This window comes from Sceloporus occidentalis, unplaced genomic scaffold (assembly GCF_023333645.1).
Source record: "Sceloporus occidentalis isolate IW3139 unplaced genomic scaffold, rSceOcc1.0.p SCAF_4, whole genome shotgun sequence".
Classification (NCBI taxonomy): Eukaryota; Metazoa; Chordata; class Lepidosauria; order Squamata; family Phrynosomatidae; genus Sceloporus; species Sceloporus occidentalis.
In genome coordinates, this window is record NW_028316984.1 from 189148986 (window position 1) to 189170462 (window position 21477).

The 21477-nt window shown below is 41.6% G+C and overlaps 1 protein-coding gene across 2 annotated transcripts; it reads left to right on the forward strand.

The window, feature by feature from the left end:
- The first annotated feature begins 887 nt into the window (after positions 1 to 887).
- On the forward strand, positions 888 to 16293 carry CUNH14orf180 (chromosome unknown C14orf180 homolog). Of its 2 annotated transcripts, none has more exons than XM_089523619.1 (3): positions 888 to 905; positions 3852 to 3978; positions 16054 to 16293. In XM_089523619.1, exons 1-3 carry the CDS (start codon positions 888 to 890, stop codon positions 16257 to 16259), a joined length of 351 nt encoding a protein of 116 aa, XP_089379745.1. In that variant the 3' UTR covers positions 16260 to 16293. The 2 variants fall into 2 exon arrangements, 1 of the variants encoding a protein (XP_089379745.1); XR_016281162.1 differs by lacking the exon at positions 888 to 905 and adding an exon at positions 10227 to 10253 and having other exon boundaries at positions 3950 to 3978; positions 16054 to 16097.
- Positions 16294 to 21477: the final 5184 nt, after the last annotated feature.

Below are 21477 nucleotides of genomic sequence, written 5' to 3' on the forward strand. Positions count from 1 at the left end.
TAATGAAATCCATTTTTAAAAAATATATATTTTTATTAATCATATTACTGAAATTAAAAATATAACCCATTATATAAATCATAAAATATAGAACAGAAAAACATACAAATATATATCATATCCTAAGAAATATACATACATATATTTCTAGCTGTTTCTTTAACTCTAACAATTCTAACAAATTAGATACTCCAACATATACTATGTTCATTCATTCATGCAACATTAAACCAACATTCACTCCTTCCTTAAATACAACTAGTTGTAATTGTATCCTTATCCGTGCTTTCATATATTGTCTATCTCCTTTCAAATAACATTTTATAATATTTGTATCCTCTTTTTTCCCTATCTTTATTTCCATTTATTGTGTGCTAAAATCATAATAAGGGGTGATATGATAGGCTTGTCTAAACATTTGAAAGGATGTCATATTGAGGATGCAACCAGCTTGTTTTCTGCTGCTCCAGAGAATAGAACCCTGATAGTAAGAGCTTTTCGACAGTGGAACACACTCCCTTGGGAAGTCACCTACTTTGGAGGTCTTTAAACAGAGGCTGGATGGCCTTCTGTCAGAGGTGCTTTGATTGTGAGTTCGTGCATGGCAGGGGGTTGGACTAGATGGCCCTTGAGGCCTCTTCCAACACTATAATTCAATCATTCTAATAAGTTTTTTATTATCTTCTCTTTTAATTTATTTCAGCTATCATTCCCCACCTCTGAGATAGTTTGTAACTTTTCCACGTAATCAAATCCTTTTTAAAAGTAACTTTCCATGCATTTTACAATCTTTGCAGAAGCCATGAAAGAGCCAAGTTCACAAGAGTTTCAGAAATTCTGCAAATGTCCATTTTTTGCAGCATGAAGGTCTTCTTTCAGATTCTCCAATGTACAAGAAAGAAAAGGTAAGAATGAATCTTGGAACACTTTTAACAGATATTACACATTCAGCCACTAGCATATTCATAGCTCATGGGAATTCTGGGGTTTCTGGCATCAGTGGCAGGTGAGAGATTTGTGATATCACAATGAGCCTGGACAAATACCAGCTGTGATTGTCTAAACTGTTTTGTAGTCACAGAAGGGCTAGTCAGGCAAGCTGGGATGAGAGCTAGAAGAAGGTACCATTTCATTTTTCCATGCTGGACCATCCTTCCCTACTCCAGCTCTTATGTTTACAAGCAGGACAAGAAGGCAACAGCTGTTCCTAATGCTTGCCCCCAGTGTAGTTTTGGGGATGTAGAACATGCAGGCCTGCAGATATTGGGCCACAACTCGTATCAGCTCAGCTAGTATGGCTGATGGATATGGACAATGGCTTTCCAGTCCAACAATTTCAGGAGGCCAACCCCAGTTTTAGAAGTACATGCTGTCAAGATAGAAGTTCCATTTGTTTACCACTGACTGTGGCTATTACTAAAATGGGGTTACTGTGGAGATGCACAGAATTTAGAGATCTTTGGAAAGGTGGAGACAGAGAGCACAATCTAAGTCAGTTTCACAGTTATCAGTTCCATCCCATTTCCTCACTATTCTGTGATTTTCAAGAACATCCCAGATGTGCATGCCTGGAATTTTGGCATTTTTTGAACATCTTTTCACAAATATGCATTCTTGTATACATTTTACCCTAAAATATATCTCTTTGTACACACACCTATGCATTTGAACCTGAAATATTAATTTTGGCATGCATTTTTGCTACATTTTTTGAATCAAGAATTGTATTGCAAAGTTCAAGGCAAACAACAACAACACAGCAGCTGCAAAAGTGGACTATGTCCCATTTTGTCCAAGGAATGTAAAGCATGGGCCAATTCACACTATACACTTATGGGTGCATCTACAGTGTAGAAATAATGCAGTTTGACACCACTTTCACTGTCATGACTCCATCCTACAGAAACCCAGGATTTGCAATTTAGTGAAGAACCAATATTCGTTGGCAGTGAAGGCTAAAGACCTTATAAAACTAGATCCCAAGAGTACATAGGATGGAGCTACAGCAGTTAAAGTGCATTATTTCTACACTGTAGAGGCACCTGTTATCACTATGATTCCAGAAACTGCCATGAATGCTATGGAATCCTTGGACTGGTAGTCTGGGGAAGGGCTGGAGCTCTCTGGCAGAGAATTCAAAATGTCCCTCCATAAACGCCAAAATCTCAGGGTTCCATAGGATGTAGCCTTGGTAGTTAAAGTGAAAAATGTAGTGCTATATCTGTGTGGTGTTAAAGGATCTCTGGTTGAAGTGCTTAAAAATATGATCCAAACAAAATCCCTGAGCATCCCTTTTTAGAGGCATGGAAGCAGCCCTTTGAAAAAGTACCCTAAATCCCTTGTTGCGAAAGGGTTGCGACCAATAAACCTCAGTAGAAAACTTCAAAAGCTCCAGGCCTCTCTAATGAAACTGCTGCTCTCTCCTGGGATATGGTCCCTGACTCTGTGGACTACGTAGTAACACTTTTATCTATCTTGCTATTCCTGAGGCATTCATAAATTGGAAGCTTTATGGTAATCAAGAGCAGCATTAGTCTTCTCCATCTCACACAGCAATAAAGAGGGTTCATATCAGAGAAAAAATGTACAGGGGTCCATTTTTTCCCAAGTCTTAGGAAGAGTACAAAACCAACTCGATCTACAAATAGCCCTAGGAAAAACAAAAGTATAAGCTCTTCCTCATGCTATTGACATGGCAGGAACAATAAAAAAGCACATTTCAGCAATCAATGCAAAGCCATCTTGACTGAAAGATGTATATTTAATGATGGAAGGTCCCTAGAGTTTTACTATGGTCCTTAAAATCTTCCTGAACAGTAAATCTTGTCACTTTTCAACTGAAACCCTATCAATAATTTTACTGTAATATCTGTAGGAAATTCTAAGGTACAAATACCACTTTATTACTGTAATAATGGGTCTAATTTGTAAAACGTATAAAATGTGGCTATAACCATATTGGCATGGGAGAGATATATGATCCTTCCACAGCCGGGTAGATTTCTGCAGATTTTAATTCAGATGCAAACATCAGGAAAAGAAGGAAAGTTCCTGAGAGCAATGGAGCAGATGTTGGGCAGGAGTAGCTATGTTGTACTTGGGGCAAGAGAGTTGAACTTGGGTTCCCTGCTCAGCCATGAAACTAATGAGGTGACTTTTCATCTTTATATATCTGTATGGTGAAAGTAAGGTTGCAGTTAGAGCTCAGAGATTTATAGAGTCACAGAATTCGGGGTTGGAAGGGACCATAAGGGCTATCTTGCCCAACTCCCTGCCATATTGGAATACCCAACTAAGGCACTCTTGAAAGATGCCCATCCAAACTCTGTTTAAAGACCTCCAAAGATGGAGAGTCCACCACCTACCAAGGCAATATATTGCAGTGCTGAAGAGTTCTTGCAGTATTTTTTTTTTTCATAATGTTTAGGTGGAATCTCTTTTCTTGTGATTTAGAATCATAGAGTTGGAAGAGACAGCAGGGCCCATCTAATCCAACTCCCTGCCATGCAGGAATACACATCCAAAGCACTCCCAACAAATGGCCATCCAGCCTCTGTTTAAAAATTTCCAAAGAAGGAGACCCCACCACACTCCAAGGAAGCATATTCCACTGTCAAACAGCTCTTACCATCAAGAAGTTCTTCCTAAAGTATAGGTGGAATTTCTTTTCCTGTAGATATTGAGAGATATAGAGATATACAGTAGATATAGGTATAGATGGTTTGTATATTTTTATTCTATATTGCTTTTAGCAATTTATAAGCTACCTTGAGCTCCAGTACAGGGGGAAAGACAGAATATAAATTAATATTGATCCTGATCCTGATACTGATACACCTCTTCTCCACCAGACTCATTACACCAAATACCCTCCTTCTATATTGAGAAAAAGATCATCTATGAACCAAGGTGTCAGTAACAAGCAAAGAGCCAAGAGAAGAGTTCGATTCCAGGAACCAGAAGAAATTGTTGTATATGGTATGTCTGGTATATGAGAATAACAACCCATCATAGCCTTCTTTGTAGCAGCTTCTACCAACTGTGAACATCAGAACTTTTTTTAGGGCTCTAATGTTGTGCTGTGATGGGAACCTGGGATTATTGGTTCTATGTACCAACCTAATACTATGTTCAGATAGCACTATGAAATTTCGTTGCATCTCTCTGAATATTAGTTTTTGGATTCCCATCCTTGTTTCATTATGCATTGAGAAACTTCCATTTTTTTCTTCCCAGATGGAATTTCAGGTGCATTTTGGGAAGCACTTTGTCCTAATATACTCATTTTAATGCATTTTCACCTTTGTTTACATTTTCCAAAAGTATCATTTTCTGGTTCTGTGAATTTATTTGCATATAATTTGTAATTATGGAGAATTGAAAATATGCCCATATTTCCAGTGCATGTCTTGTAGACATATAAATTTGACTAATGTAAGTTTCTCTTCCATCCCTCATCAAGTGGTATGATTGACTGATGTGGAGGGATCATAATAACCAAATGGCTGGATTGGGGAAAATAGCAGACTAAGATGAGAGAAAAGTCTGGACATCACAATTCAAAAAACATATTGACAAGGTGGAGTGTGCCCAAAGAAGGGTGAACAAAATGGTGAAAGGTCTAGAAACCATGCCCTGTAAAGAGCAGATTAGGGAACTGGTATGTTTAGCCTGGGGAAGAGAAGTTTAAGAGGGGATATGATAGCCATGTTTAAATATTTGAAAGGATCTCATATTGAAGATGGAGCAAGCTTCTTTTCAGCTGCTCCAGAGACTAGGACATGGAGCAATGCATTCAAACCAGAGGAAAAGAGATTACATCTAAACATTAGGAAGAACTTCCTGATGGTAAGAGCTGTTCAACAGTGGAACATACTGGCTCAGAATGTGGTGGAGCAGCATTCTTTGGAGGTTTTTAAGTGGAGGCTGGATAGTCATCTGTCAGGGATGCTTTGATTGTCTCTCCCTGGATGGCCCTCACGGTCCTATAAAGAACGGCTTGGGGAACTGGGTAAATATAGCTTAGAAAAGAGAAAACTGGCACATGATATGATAACCATACAGTGTGTTCTTTCCTTATGCGGGGGATCTGTTCCGGACCCACCCACCTCTGCATAAGGAAAATACAGTGTATGGTGGAGACTTATTGAAGACAATATGGCTCATGCCCACGGCACGGCATGCACACCATGGGTACATGTGCTATTGACTCTTCTGGCTGTGGCTTTCAGCATATGCTGAAAGCCGTGTATGGCCACCTGCATATGACGTGGGCACACTGGATTTAAATATTTGAAGAGATGTCATATATAATATGTGGGAAATGAAGTTAGCTTGCTTTCTGCTGCTCCAGGGATCAGAAATGAACTAGTGGATTCAAATTACAATAAAAAAGATTCAACCTTAATATTAAAAATAACCATTTGTCTGTAAGACTTGTACAACTGTAGAATAGACTGCCTTGGAGGGTGATAGAGTTCTTTAAACAGGTTGGGTGGCCATCTTTCAGGAATGCTTTAGCTGTGTATTCCTACTAGATGGCCCTTATAGTCCTTACAACTTTGTGATTATGTCTTTGGGACATGGCAAATGTTTTGCATGCAGAAAGTCCAAGGTCCAATGATTTGTATCTAGAGGGGTTTTTTTTTTAAGTGTTGGATACAAGATGATGTGAAAGAGCTCTGCCTATGACTGAGGAATGCTTCTGTCAATACACAACATTATCTATTGGAGTTTCCTATTGTAGTATGTTTGAATAGACTCTGGATTCAGCTTTAGCACTGATTCCAGAAACCCTTGTGCATGCTGCCATTGTTAAAAGTGAAATTGATACGATGGCACCTGCATGGGTATGCGCTCCCATGATGATGATACTTGGGTAGTCTGAGGAGTTGTGATCCAAAAATCCAAAAGAGTCGTACCAAGTTCAGTGAGACTCAGTTCCTGGCAGTGATAATTGTGTTTAAGGCTGTAATATTTACATGCAAGTTCTGCTTTCTATCATTTACACCAGCTGTTATAGAGTTACATCAATTTCAAGTTCCAAAATGAAAAATTGCACCTGGAATATTTTGGTAAGACACTGCAGGTGGGATGCAGAAATGAGAAATCCTCATTTTCTACTGCTGACATGACCATATGTATCCTTTAGTGCAAGTAGTCTCTGACAAATTTTATTTTGCCATGTGTCAACACAAACCATCAATATGGCTCAGCAATGGATTGGGAAATGAAAGGTTTTTGGCAGCATAGATATTTTTCCATTTGCTGTATCTTTGTCCGTGAATCAAGGTTTAGATTTTTTAAAAAATCAACAAATACCATTCCAAGACATTATTGGATGATACTTCAGCAATATAATAAGATTGTCTTTAAAAAACAACCCTTCTATTCTCAGTATATTAGGAGTTCACATTTTCTTTTGGGAAATAACACAGAAGCTTGGTTATAAAAAGTCCTTTTTCCCTTGCAACAGGCTTTATTTCTTCAACTAATCCATTCACATCATCATTCATTTTTGCTGCAACAAACATTTACAATAACCTTCTACTCAAGACAGCCCATAAATGTGTATCATTTGAGTCATCAGGTACGATTACATCATTGAATACTAGAATCTAGTTTCCAGTCAAATCCTAAAACTATATCAATAAAAGTCAAAGGATCCAAGGTATATAAATAGGAGGGGGTGCTCATTTTCTACCCCCCCCCCCAAAAAAAAAACTTTCTACTTTCCTATATTCCCAAAGGCAGATTTACGGTAGAAACCATTTAGGATGGATTGTTTGTAAAGCAACTGATTTCATTTTCTATCCCATCTCTCACTCAAAAAGTTCCAAATTGTCAAGTGGTCAAGACAGTTGATGATAAACAAATGAAAGCAAAACGTCTTGTAAAATCAACATCTCCCTTTAAAAGCATGGCAATGAGAGATAAGAAATAGCACCCAGGCTGCATCTACACTGCAGAGTTAATGCAGTTTGACACTGCTTTAACTGCCATGGCTCAATGCTATGGAATACTGGGATTTGTAGTTTTGGGAGATATTTTGCCTTCAGAGAGCCATAACAAGGCAGAGAGCTCTGGTGCCACAACAAACCAGAATTAAACCAGGAGATGAGCAGAGATGTCTAGACTAGGAATTTGATACATCACTTGAAGTTATTGGTGGGGGTGCAAAAAGAGTGCCATCTCAATATCCCAGGTCCCAGCATGTTAAATCTTCCTTCAACCAATGGACCAGCTTAAATGGGTTAAATCTCCTTGCTGGTGGCAAGTTCAACTATAAGGGGGCCAATTAAGCCTCCTTTGGCAAGGAATTCCAAAGCCTGGGAATGGATATTGAGAAGGCCCTCTCTTGCACCCTGATCAATGGCTTCCAGTGATGGTTGAACCATGAAAATCCTTGGTCTGGACATCTCTATTCATTTCCTGGTTTAATTCTCATGGCACCATTGATAATATTTGTTCAGTGCTGTTATACTGCTGGAAAATAAAGAGCAGAATATTTATTTGAGGAGAGATCCAAACAAGCAAATGTTAGGTATTTTTTCCCATTTCACACTATTGTTCCCAATAACAGCAAAGGTGCTGAATGGTCAGGAGCAACTTGGAAAGTAAATTTTACTTGAATAATTGTGGTGTAACATCATTCTCCAATGTGGAATCATACAATCATACAATGAAAGAGTTGGATGAGACCAGAAGGGCCATCCAGTCCAAACCCCTGCCACGCAGGAACTCTCAATCAAAGCTGAGCACAACAGGCTAACTGAAACAGAGCAGGTTAGGGACTGAATAATAATAATAATAATAATAATAATAATAATAATAATAATTTTTTAAAAAATGAATCAGTATTAGCATTTCACCTTTTTAAAAGTTACAGTAATCCAAATGCGATGTAATTGAGGTCTGTGTGACTATAACCAGATCCAACATCCAGATGCAGATGAACTGGTAGCAAAACACATGGAGAGTCTTTACAACAGCAACAACAAAAGGCTGGAGTCATTAAATAAAATCTATTTTTGTGTGCCTGCACACTTCCGTTCCCACAAGGGAATTTGAAAATGTCCTAAGTCAATCAGAGAAGGAGTGTCACAGAGAAAAGATAAGGTAAGGCAGGCTGCCTAAACCCAGTGTTCTCCAGATAATAATAAATAATAAACTGTTTATTTATAGCCCGCTTTTCCTGGGAGATCAAAGTGGGTTACAACAGAGTACTACACAATGTACAATTTACAAACAGTATTCATATAAAAACCACAACAATACATCAGATTAATTAAAAGCAGAGTAAAAATTTACAAGATAAAACCGAACAAACTAGCATAAAGTGCTGGTGCAACGGGGAGAGAGCAAATCTCATAACATCTGGGGGAAAGCCTGTTGGAATAGGAAAGTTTTTAATTTCTTCCTGAACAGGTCAAGGGAGGTAACCAAGCGGAGCTCACCGGGAAGAGAGTTCCAAAGCTGCGGGGCTGAGCTAGAAAACGCCCTCTGTGCAGTCACAGAATATCTCGTGTCAGGAACCCTCAAGAGTTGCTTCCCGGACGACCTGAGAGCGCGGGGCGGATTATATGGGGAGAGGCGGTCCTTCAAGTACCCTGGGCCCAAGACATTTAGGGCTTTATCGGTAATAACCAACACCTTGTATTGTGCCCGGAAGCGAATGAGCAGCCAATGCAGATCGTATAAGACAGGCGTTATATGGCTGGTCCTGGAACATCCAGTGACCAACCTCGCTGCCATATTCTGCACCAATTGAAGCTTCCGGGTTTGATACACGGGTTCCCCCATGTAGAGCGCATTACAGAAATCCAACCGAGAGGTCACCAGAGCATGTACCACCGTTTCAAGGTCCCCTCGGCCCAGGTAGGGTCGCAGCTGGCATATCAGCCGAAGCTGATAACAGGTACTCCTGACTGTCGCATCTACCTGAGATGTAAGGTGGAGCGACGAGTCCAGAAGCACCCCCAGACTGTGAACTGAGTCTTTCAGGGGAAGCGTGACCCCATTCAGGACAGGTGGACAAATCTCCATCCCCAGGCCCGGGGAACCTATCACAAGCACTTCCGTTTTCTCTGGATTCAAGCTGAGTCTGTTTCCCCTCATCCAGCCCATTACTGACTCCAGACAGGCATCTAGAGGACAGATGCCATCCCTGGACACTGCATCAGTCAGAGACACAGAGAAACATATTTGGATGTCATCAGTGTACTGATAACACCACGCCCCGTGTCTCCAGATAATCTCTCCCAGTGGTTTCATGTAAATGTTGAATAGCATGGGGGACAGAATGGCTCCTTGAGGGACACCAGATGTAAGTGCCCTCTTATTGGAGCACACGTCCCCCAGCTGCACCATCTGGAATCTACCCAAGAGGTAGGAACGGAACCACTGGAGCGCAGTGCCCCCAATACCTAACTCCCTCAGGTGTTCCAGAAGGATACCATGGTCAATGGTATCGAAAGCCGCTGAGATGTCTAAGAGCACTAACAGGGACACGCTACCCCTGTCCATGCCCAGACAGAGATCATCGATCAGGGCGACCATGGCAGTCTCCACTCCATAGCCCACCCGGAAGCCAGTTTGAAATGGGTCTAGAAAATCTGTTTCATCCAAGACCAATTGAAGTTGAAAGGCAACTGCCCTCTTAATCACCTTCCCCCAAAAAGGCAGCAGGGAAACAGGCCGATAATTACTTCGAATCAGGGGGTCTAGGGAGGGCTTTTTTAACAGCAGTTTTACAATGGCCAATTTCAAGCTGGATGGAAAACGCCCTTCCCTAAAAGATGAATTAATTATGCGGCGCAACATAACAGTTACAACTGACCCCCCCTGAGCTGCTAGCCAAGAGGGACAGGGATCGAGAGAGGACGTTGTCTTCCTAACACTTCGAAGGATCTTGTCCACTTCCTCGGTACTCACAGATGTGTATATAACTCCAATGGCTACGTTTATAGAAGTCACTACTCAACTCTAAAACCATCTGGATGGTGGCAGCCGGTTGGTGGAGCTGGAATAGGGTTGCCATAATTCTCTACTAAAAATCGGGACAAAATGTAGGACAAAATTTAGCCCAAAATATAGGACAATTGTAGTATAAAATTTAGCCCAAAATGTAGGACATTTAAGAAAAATTGTGGTTTTTTTTAATGAAACCAAAGAAGTCTTTCTTTGCAATGTTGTTAATGCAATCATTTCCTTTTTCTGTTTCCTAGACATTTCCTACTGTGACTACGTCATTGGTAAGTTGAAATCTCTCCATGTGTTAACCATGGGACAAATGTGGAATCCTGAAATTTGTAGTTTGTTGTGTAACAGAGTTTCTGACAAAAAAGGCTAAATAGCTTATAAAATTACAAACCTCAAAATTCCATAGCATTGAGTCATGGCAATTAAAGTGGTGTCAAACTGCATTAATTCCACAGTATAGATGCAGCCTGAGTTATACATAACTAAATAGCGGATGTAGAATAGTAATAGCACAGATTTCCTGTAGGAATAAAAAATTATATTAAATGGGGACATGACACAGGAGGTGCTGCTCTATGAGTCGAGAAACCTCTGGTTAAGACATCACTCTGCCATAAATTCACATTATTCTACCTAATATTAGGGCCGGATTAATGCACTAGCTGAAAACTACACTCATCCCTCCCCATTCACAGACTTGGAATCTTCGGTCTTGCTCCTTCATGGATGACAAGTAGGGCAGGACAAAATGGCGTGTGTGGCTGAGGCGCAAGCACACTGATGCACACAAGAGCACACTGCCATTGTAACCTATGGGGACTCGAATATTTGCATTTTTCTGTATTTGCGGCGTGCCCAAAATGGATCCCCGTGAATCAGGAGGGACAACTGTACAGCTTTCAAACTGAGGTCTTTCCTCAACCATTTAAGGGACAGAAGCAATTTCATGCCATTTGTTTCAAATACTAGCAAACACAGTACAAAAAGATCACACTGTACAAGCGGAATAACATGTGAATCAGCCATCGCAGGAAGGCGTTAGCAAGGCAGCGACAGACTGACATTTATTCACAGAAGGCGCAAAGAGAGTAATTTTAAACAGCAATCGATTTAACAAAGAAAATGGAAGCCTGTTCAGAGATAATTTGCAAGCGGAAAGAAGGGCTTCACTCAAGCTGAATAAATCATTTGCGGCAAATAGTTCCTCCTGACTCTATTAGAGAACATTGATTCAGTTTCTTGGGTGCTTTAAAATGATTTGCTCTTAGCATTCTGCCTGCTCCCCTTATACTTTTTGATACATTATTATGGGCTGGTTGCTTGCCTTTATGACTCCTGCTTTCTTCCATGTTGCCTCGGCATGACAGCTTAATTGTTTACCATGAATTCCAGCACTAGTAATAGCAGCTAATTTAAATAGGCCAAAGTAAATAGTGGACCTTTACCCATAATAATACAGGGCAGGGTATTTTGTTTTGTTGAGCTTTTCCTTTAAAAAAAAAAGAAGAAATAATAATCATCATCATCCTCTTACTGGCTGTGCCCATATACCAGACAAATGGCTACATTCTGCACAGTATTTGGAAAAAATGATTATTACCCAAGGCGTGCATCGGGTGTTTGCTAGCACTTTCCATACTCAAATAGCTTTATATAAAAGAATACTGTTATTATAAAATAATAACAAAGCAACTTGCATAAAAATTGCCACACTGGGTAAGGCCAATGTTCTGTCTAGCTCAGCAAACTGTCAGCAGATATTGGTTTGACAGTGCTTCTCCCATAAGTCACACGCTGGGTCTTTTCTTTATTTACTTAACACATTTCTTAGAATGATAGGAACACAAAGAGTTGCCTTGGACTGGGTCAGACTGTCTGTCTCCAATAGAAAAACTTCACCCCGCAGGGCACATGCAGTACTAGAACCTCAATTTTGTGGGGTCCAAAGCCCCCCTCCCGTCTCCCAAATTATTTTTCCCAGTGAAATTTTGGGATGATTTTCTTCTAAGAGCTAAACTAAATTTCCCCCCAAACTATGCATCCTGATGAACAATTGTAGATCACGGATTGAGGGCAAATTCCCTGCCCAATCTACACCAAGGGATACCAGCCTTGGATCCCCACTTATTTTATGTTGGCTAATCATTAGCCAAGTATACTAAAGGGACACGGGCGAATGCCACAACTTGTTTTTGCCAAAAGGCAAAAACTGTTCCCAGTTCAAGATCCAGCATGGTCTAGTGGTTTGAGTGTTGGACTAGGGGGACCATGGTTTGAATTCCTGCTCTGCCATGGAAACCTACTGATTGACTTTGGCAAGTCGCATTTTCTCAGCCTCAGAGGAAGAGAAGAGCAAACTCCCTCTGGACAAATTCAGCCAAGAGGACCCCACGATAAATTTGTGTTAGGGTTGCTATAAGTCAGAAATGATTTGAAGGTACACAATAACAACAACAACAACACAAGGCAAAAGAGGATACAATCTCCTTTCTTTATAAACTGCTTGCAAGCATTAAATAATTTCCCAGAGCTGCCTAGCATAAAGAAGCATTTAAGCTCCCTCTCTTTGCTGAAATGCATTGGAAGGGCGGGGGGAATGGCAGGGAGGAGATCCAAGTACATGCATTAATTATGGTAATCCTGTTCTTGTTGTATACAATCAAATCCTTTTAACGCTCCATTAGATTCTATCACAGTTATTCCCTCTCCTTTTGAAGGGAGATCTATGTTTGCTATTTAACCAGAGTGTGCCAAAGAGCCGTATTCAAGGGCACAGGGCCAGAATAACATATTCAGTGATGGAGCTGGGGTTCAGGAACTTGAATGGCTGCCACACAGCTGCAAAATGAGGGCACGATTTATAGCAGAGATGTGACATGCAGTGTGTGTTGGAGGGGTTGGAGAGCATGCTTACATCTTCCTCTTTCCATACTTTCCCCACAATTGCCATGATCTCAACCACATTACTATTTCTACTGCCACTAAGATTTCTGGGCTGCTGCTGCACTGCAGAAATAAAGCAGTTTGATACCACTGTAACTGCCATGACTCAGTGCTATGGAGTCCTGAAATTTGTAGTTTTGTGAGCTATCAAGGCTTTCCTGTCAGAGAGATCCAGTTCCCCATTGTTATTGTGTGCTTTTCTGACTTAAGATGACCCTAAGGTGACCGTATCATAGGTTTTTCCTGTCCAGTTTCTTCATAGGGGATTTGCCATTGTCATCCTCTTGATGCTGAGAGAACGTGACTTGCCCAAGGTTGGATTCGAACCCTGGGCTCCCAGTGTCCTAGTCCAACACTCAAACCACTACAACCCACTGTCCAGTGCCCCACCCAACTACTAATCCCAGAATTCCATAGCACTGAGTCATGGCAGTTAAAAGTAGTGTCAGGGCTCGTTCCCACTACAATTTAAAGCTAATCACTGATCAGTTATATGGCCGTCGTTCCCATTTGAAACAGGTTCCGATCCTACTTTGATCAATTTCTGTCATGATAAAGTGAGGCAAACGGGGAAAAAACCACACACACACAAAACAGTTTTTCCAGGCACTAGTTTCCAAGCGGTTCTTTTGAAAAGAATCAATTCTGAAGCGTCTTCAACAAGTGGGAACCACAGATCCGAATCACATCACTCTGGAGGGGAGGAACTAATGGCAGAAGGGTATTTATCATCCCTTCTCAGTTTTTGGTAGATCCAGCATCCCCCCGCCAGTGCTGCCTTTGTGCTTGTGGTGTGACCTATGGGTGCATGATTTTTTTAAAAAATAAAATAAAATTGATAGAAGATTTTATTAATTGGTTTTGCAATCAGTGAAGCAAGTAGTTGCAAAACCATTTAATCAAATCTTCTATCAAATTTAAAAAGGAAAATTGATAGATTTGTTTCATTGGTTTTGCAACTACTTGCCTCACTGATTGCAAGTACTTGCAAAATCAATCAATTGAATCTTCTATCAATTTTACTTTTTAAAAATATAGTTCCCAAGCTGGGCTGCTGCTTATATCGCTGATGACACACAGATGGTTGACATGCATTTGGAAGCAGTGCAAACTAGTGGGGATGGCAATCGTGCCAAATAAGAAGCAATTACAAGGGATGATGAAAAGATCCGCTTTCATAGTGGGAACAACGGACCTTTTGGAATCAATTTACCAACACAGAGTGAAGGTGAATCGCACACCAGTTTAAATGTAAGTGGGATTGAACCCTCAAACTGCTTTATTTCTGTAGTCTGGCAGGAGCCCTGGATGTGGTTACAAAACAATGTTGTAACATCAGAGGAAAGAATTGCCAAACCTACTTCTAAATATTCCTTGCCTAAGAAAATCCTATAAAATACATGGAGTTGCCATAAATTGGTGGGCAACTGGAGGTACAAAATGTTTGGTGCAACATGGAGGAAAGAATGTGGCATTACAAAAGCTTCAAAGCAAAATAATAGGTTTAAGCCTTATCCTGCTGCTGCTTCAAAACACACTTCATTTTTCAAATGTTCTTTTCAATAGTTAGTTACATGTACAATTCACTTCTCTCCCAAAGTACTCAAGACAGTATATATGGTTCCCATATTTTTTTTCTTCATGGCAGTGCTCTGTAGTTGGTCAAGATGAATGTGACCAGCTGTGTAGAAGAGGAAATTGCATCAGGTGTGGCTTGTCACACAACCAGGTAACAAGCAACAACTGCTGAAATTCCCCCCTTCTATATACAGTCATCAAAGGTATAGGAACCCATGCCATGTTGCTGAAACATTGCCAGATTAATGCAGTTTGACACCACTTTAACTGTCATGGCCCCATAATCCTGGATTTGTAGTTTGTTGTGGCACCAGAATTATCTGGCAGGGAAGGCCTCCCAAAACTACAGATCCCAGAATTTCATAGCATAGAGAGATATCTGAAGACATGCCAGAAGAGATTTGACAGCTGAATACGTTGTCTGCATTTAAAACAGGATTGAAGACCAATCTCTTCCAGCAGGCTTATCCAGATGATTTTAAATTGTGAATTTTAAATGTGGATTGTACATCTAAGATTGTGCATTTTATTTGTCCTTTTAAATTGATGCATGTTTCAACTGATAACTTTTAACTGATGTTGTTTGCCTGCTGATTGTTGTTATTCCCTGCCTCGATTGAAATAATAATAATAATAATAATAATAATAACACAACCAAACAAAACAACAACTACTACCGTATTTTCCGGTATATAAGGTGACTTTTTACGCCTGTCTTATGCACTGGATTCTGACCCCAGAGACAGGCAAATGGTGTAGCCACCTCCCTGTCTCTGGGGTCCTTGCTGCTTCCTATCCTAGCAGGCACTCGCGCTGTCTTGAGGGGGCCTCTCTGGAGGCCTGAGGCGGGTACCATGGCTGGGCTTTCTCTCTCCGCCATTGTTGCTGCAAAAGGCAGCAGAGAAGCGGCTCCAGAGCTGGTCGGGCCGAGGTAAAGAGCCAGCCCCTTATTCCTGCCGCCGCCGCTGCTGCCACCACCACCCAAGATACTGCGCTTCTCCAGTGGCTTCAGAAGTCCGCTGTGGAAGCCGCTGGAGGAGCAGAGTATCCTGGGTGGTGGCGACAGTGGACTTCTGAAGCCGCTGGAGGAGCGGAGTATCCTGGGTGGCGGCGGTGGCGGCGGTGGCGGCGGTGGTGAGGAATAAGGGGCCGGCTCTTTACCTCGGCCCGACCAGCTCTGGAGCCGTTTCTCTGCCGCCTTTTGCAGCAACAATGGCGGAGAGAGAGAGCCCAGCTCAAGCCGGTGCGAGACCCCCTTATAGGAGGCCAGGGATGCTGCCGGCGTGCAACTTGGGGGTCGTCTTATACCAGCAACTCTGGTCATTATCCTTGAAAAGTGACTTGTTGCAGATAGCCACATTACTTGTTGTTAACTCCTTATCTCCTTATATACCTATGGAGACAACTGGAGACAGATCTGGCAACCGGAATGATTGGCAAAAGTGGGAGGGCAAAATTGTTTAAATATGTTTGTAAAGAAAAAAAAAAATTCCCTAATCTCTCCCACTTCTATCTTTCCATGCTTATGTCTCTGCTCCACTTTGGCCCCAGCACATGAGAAGCCAGCAAGCATTTTGCCTTTGATCCTGGGGATTTTGCTTTGTTGTGTGCTTCTCCTTTTGGCTGTGAGTCTCTACTACACCAGCATGAGGCAAAATCTCAAAGTCTTGGAAGAATTTCACTCCCAGCTTGTTATCGTCCTCCTTCAGATCAGACATATTGCTTTGAAATGTTGGACTTGGCTTGTGAGGCAATAGACAGCCATATGAGTGGAACCATGCTGGGCTGGAGACAATGGGCTTCTTTACTTCAGGACAAGTTCTGGATGCAGTTGGAGAAATAAAGCCTCTTTTTCTTAACTAAACAGAGAAGGGATGGTTGTCGTCTTCTTGTAAAATAACAGAGCTATCCACAGAGGCTGCTTCCCATTTTCTGTATTTATTTGGTTTCTGTATTTCTTTCTTAGAGCTAGAGTGGTTTAATGGCTTGAGAGGCTGTCCAGACTGGGCATAAAAGCCAGCATAGGGGTGGACTGGGAGCGTGGCGTCTGCACGATGCATGCCCCAACTTTGCCCCCATGCCAACATGATGCCACACACTCCACCACACGGTGGGCGACATCACAGTACTCCTCTGGCGCTGCATCCAGATGATGCAGAACCAAAGGAGCATAGAAAACCCATGGCACTGGTGGCTGTAGTGCCCTTTCCTCAGAGCAGAAAGGAGATGCTTTTCGCGGCTCCTCTTTGCACCATGGAAAGGCCATATTGGGGCCACAGCATGCAGTTGCCATGCAGTTGCTGATCTGGCAATGAAAGAGGTGGCTGTAGGCTGCCTCTTGGGGTGGTCTGTACACCCCTGAGTGTTGGACTAAGACTCTAGGACACCAGAATTCAAATCCCGTCACATCCATGGAAACCCTTGGGCACGTCACACACTCAGCCTCAGAGAAAGGCAAAGGCAAACCCCTATGGACAAATCCTGCCACGAAAACCCCACAATAGGGTCGACTTAGTGTTACCATAACCGAGAAACCAATTGAAGGCACAACAACTTCTATATATTGCAGTCATCATGAGATACATAAATAGTTTTTGTGGGTTTTTCAGGCTATTTTATTTATTTATTTTACTGAATGCATTTATATATCATGCCTCTGCCCTCCAAGGCCCCAGAGGTGATTTACAATGGATACAAAACATTGAAAATATTAAATACATAGATAATAACATTTAAAACAATTTAAAAAGAATTTACAACTCAAAAAATAATTTACAACCAGCTAGAGACACTTCAAGGGCCAAAGGCAATGAAGAACAGCAGTTTGCCACAGGGCGGTATATAAATAAATATTATTATTATTATTATTATTATTATTATTATTATTATTATTATTATTATCAGCAGTAGCTATGCACCTGAAGCTCAGAAAAGACCAAGCCAGACTGGTTTCCTTTGGCAGGGAGTTTGACAGTTGCTGTTACAGAGGAAGCCCTGTCATGTTTTTCTGTACCTCTATAAGGCCAGCTATAATTGAATATTGCAATCTCAATGCAATATTGCAATCACAATGTAAGTCCCAATATATATTTTAACAATACTAGAAATTGAATATTAGATTTGACACATATGCACTGTCCCAAAACTTGCAGGACTTAATTGCAGTACTCCTCTGCCTCTATTTCTCAGTACTATAGTTGGCCCTCCATATCCATGGATTCTGCATCCACAGATTCAATCATCCACAGCTTGAAAATATGCATCACCACCCAAAAAGAAAATCCAAAAATCAAACCTTGATATTGGCATTTTATATAAGGGATACCATTTACTACATAATGGGACTTGAGCACCCACGGATTTTGGTATCCATGGGGGGGGGGGGGGTGTCCTGGAACCAAACTCCAGCAGATACCGAAGGACAACATTTGGATTCAATCTTAAAGCCATAATTTAAAAAGAAATGGATGCAAATGCATTATAGAAATTATACCACAAAGCATTTATCTCTTTCATTCCATCCTAAATTCATAACAGAAAACACCACTACCTTATTCCTTAGTGCATAGGCTTAGCCCTGGAAACTGCAGGTTCTCTCCACCTCTAGCTCTTCTTTTTCTGAAGTCAACTAGTAAGTACAATGGCTCTTGGTATCCACCGGGTTTGGTTCCAGGTCCCCCCCATGGATACCAAAATCTGTGAATGCTCAAGTCTCATTAAATTAAATGGTGTAGCAAAATGGTGTCTCTTGTAAAGAATTGCAAAATCAAGGTTTCCTTTTTTGGATATATATATTTTAAGCCATGGATGGTTGAATCTGTGGATAAAGCATCCATGGATATGGAGAGCAACTGTACAGCCCCTTCTTTAGGGTTTCCCCACACGCTGGATCAAACCAAAAATTCATAGAGGTTACATGTACAAACCAGCCTATCCTTGCAGAATGTTGAAAGACATAACAAGGTGTCCACTTAATATCCTGGCCCCAAGCCACTTAGGTCAACTGGAAGCCAGCATAGCTCTTGTAAATCCAGTGCTATACAGTTCTATACAGTATCTGAAATGTGCACTAGTAACAGTCTGGCTGAGACTACTGGGAATAGCTGAGCGTATTCTTAATCCCGCTTTTGTGTTGGAACCACAAAAAAGATACTGAATATTTACTATGGTGCTGAGGTGCCATCACCTTCACACATTCACAACAAAAGGGAGAGATTTTGGATATATAGACTTAAGATCCTAACACCACATGCCCTCAAGTTAAAGGATAACACCACAATCCATTAAAGGATGCTGGAAACAGGAGATAGTTCTAAATGACTAGCTTGAGTGCAGCTAAGTTTCATCTTTAGCAACTGAAGGAAATGAAAACCAAGATGTTTTGCTTATATTTTTCAATTCTGTTTGTTAATCATTTTCATGTAGGTTGGTAGGTTGACAGACAGACAGACAGACAGACAGACAATTGTTGCTATGTAATCCTTTTTTATTATTTTTTCCTGTTGGACCAGCCAGCTTGTTAAATTTTTAAAAGTGTACATTGTTATTTTATTCCTGTTACAGTCAGCCCTCTGTGTCTACGGGTTTTTTATCCACAGATTCAACCATCCTCAACTTGAAAATATTAAAAAAATAATATAAATTCCAAAAGCAAATTTTCTTTTTGTCATTTGGTATAAGGGCATCATTTCACTATACATGGAATGGGCCTTGAGCATCCACAGATTTGAGTCCTGGAACTAAACCCCAGCGGATACCAAGGCCCAGTGTACATTATTACTGGAACTGATGTGACCACTGAGCAGCAAATATTCCCTGAGAGACAAAGCAGAAGAAAATACAGTAGTAAAAATGCATAGCAACAGAAACAACAAAACAATGGGGGGGGGGGGAATCCTTTCTATCAGAAACAGTGGCGGGATACAGACGGGCAAAAAGGGGTGTATTCATGACGTCATGAAGGTAGAGCCTTCAGACGGGCCTTACCTGAATGCCGCCATGAACACACACCCCGCACGCCCCAAGCGGGAAGAGGCGGCATTAAAAAGGTGCTGCTTTTCTCCGCTTCTTTTCCGTTTGATGCCTCTCTCTTTGCAGCGTCCTCCAAGGTGGCGGTTTGGAAACTGCGGGTCAGAAACGGCCCCAGGTGAGGCGTCTTCACTGCCCCCCATGTGGAAGCCCCATCTCCTGAGCCACGCCCCCGGGGCGGGCGGTCTGGAGGCTCCATATTCAGCAGAATACACCTCCAAGACGTCTTCCCCTGCCCGTTTGTATCCCACCAGTATGAAAGGATTGGCAGTTTCATCAACCAGCATGATGTGAGCTAGTGAGCGCCCATGAGGCACACCAAAAAGAAACATCTCCCATAATGAGTGCCCCTGACCAAACACAAAAATGAACAAGTGACTCATGTGCTTAGGGTGTGCTCTACTGGAGACATGATTTAAGATGGAGAACTGGCCAATAGCTTACTCCATCTCCCATTTCAACAACATATAGTTAGGTTTGTGCATTCAGCACTATCTTATTTATGGAGATTCAATGTCATCATCTTAGGGCAATCCTCCCAACCTGGAACCCTCCCAGTGTTTTGGGTTACAACTCTCATGGATTGGGTTATAATTCTCATTGGGTTACAAATCTCATGGGCTCATGAGAGTTAGAATCATATAATCATAGAGCTGGAAGAGACCACAAGGGCTATCCAGTCCAACCTCCTGCCATGCAGGAACTCACAATCCAAGCATCCCCAACAGATCCCTGTTTATAAACCTCCAAAGAAGTTTCAGATTAACCAGTTTATTTCATTGCAAAATGTTGTAGATTGTCACCCACATCTTCAGATAAGAATAGCCCATGTCTACAATCCTCTCACCTATTTGAGACCTTGGAAATATTGCTTTTGCACTAAAATTCCCAGAATACCCAAGTCAGCATGGTCGCATGGTTCAGACCCTGCCTTAATTCCACCTTTTCTGCCATGTCTCCATGATACCAGAAGAAAGCAGACTTGATGCTGTTGCTGCTTTGTTATGTGCCTTCAAGTCAACTCAAGACTGGTGTCGTGTTGCTATTGCCTTCCCCTGAGGCTGAAAGCATGTCACTTGCCCAAGATTACCCAGTGGGTTTCATGGCTGAGCTAGGAATCCAACCCTGGTCTCCAGCATTGTAGTCCAACAATCAAGCCACTATGACACAAGACATGTCAAGATTACCAACAATAAAATTGATTTAATACAAATGTTAAGAAACTATCCAGCCCAACAGGAGGACATAGGGTGAAAAGGGGGGAAAGTGTGTATGTAGAGTGGCTCCATGATCATGTTGTGCCAATGTGTCACTGGACACATCAATGCACTGTATGGACAATCGATTGATCATGCCATTGAGCAAACGGTCACATGGGGTGTCCAATGGGATGGCAGTGCAGATGAGCAAGATGTGGTTGACAATTGGCCACATGGTGCAGCCTGGCTTGTAGCAAAGACTGATCCATCCATTCCCACAGTGGGTGGGGATCGTGTGGACTGCACATCGACATTGTGGGAGCCAGTGTTGCAGTCAGCAGGTTGTTCCCACAAATCAGGAACCCCCAGAGGTGAGTCAGATTTTTGTCTCCAGCTGCTTTTGGCTTCTATATGCGAGCCAGTGTAGTGGTTTGAGCATTGGACTATGACTTTGGAGACCAGGGTTCAAATGCTGGCTCAGCCATGTAAATGTACGAGGTGACTTTGAGCATGTTGCGCTCTCTCAGCCTCAGAGGATGGCAAAGGCAAACCCCCTCTGAAGAAACTTGCAAGAAAATGTAGCGATAAGTTTGCTTTAGGGTCGCCAATATGTAAAAAATGACTTGAAGGCATGCAACAACAGATATTGGTCCAGTACTCAAACCAGTACACCACACTGGTTCTCTCAATATTGCTACCTTCTCATTTCCCTCTCTGTGTTTACCTATAAAATGTTGGAATGAGGGTA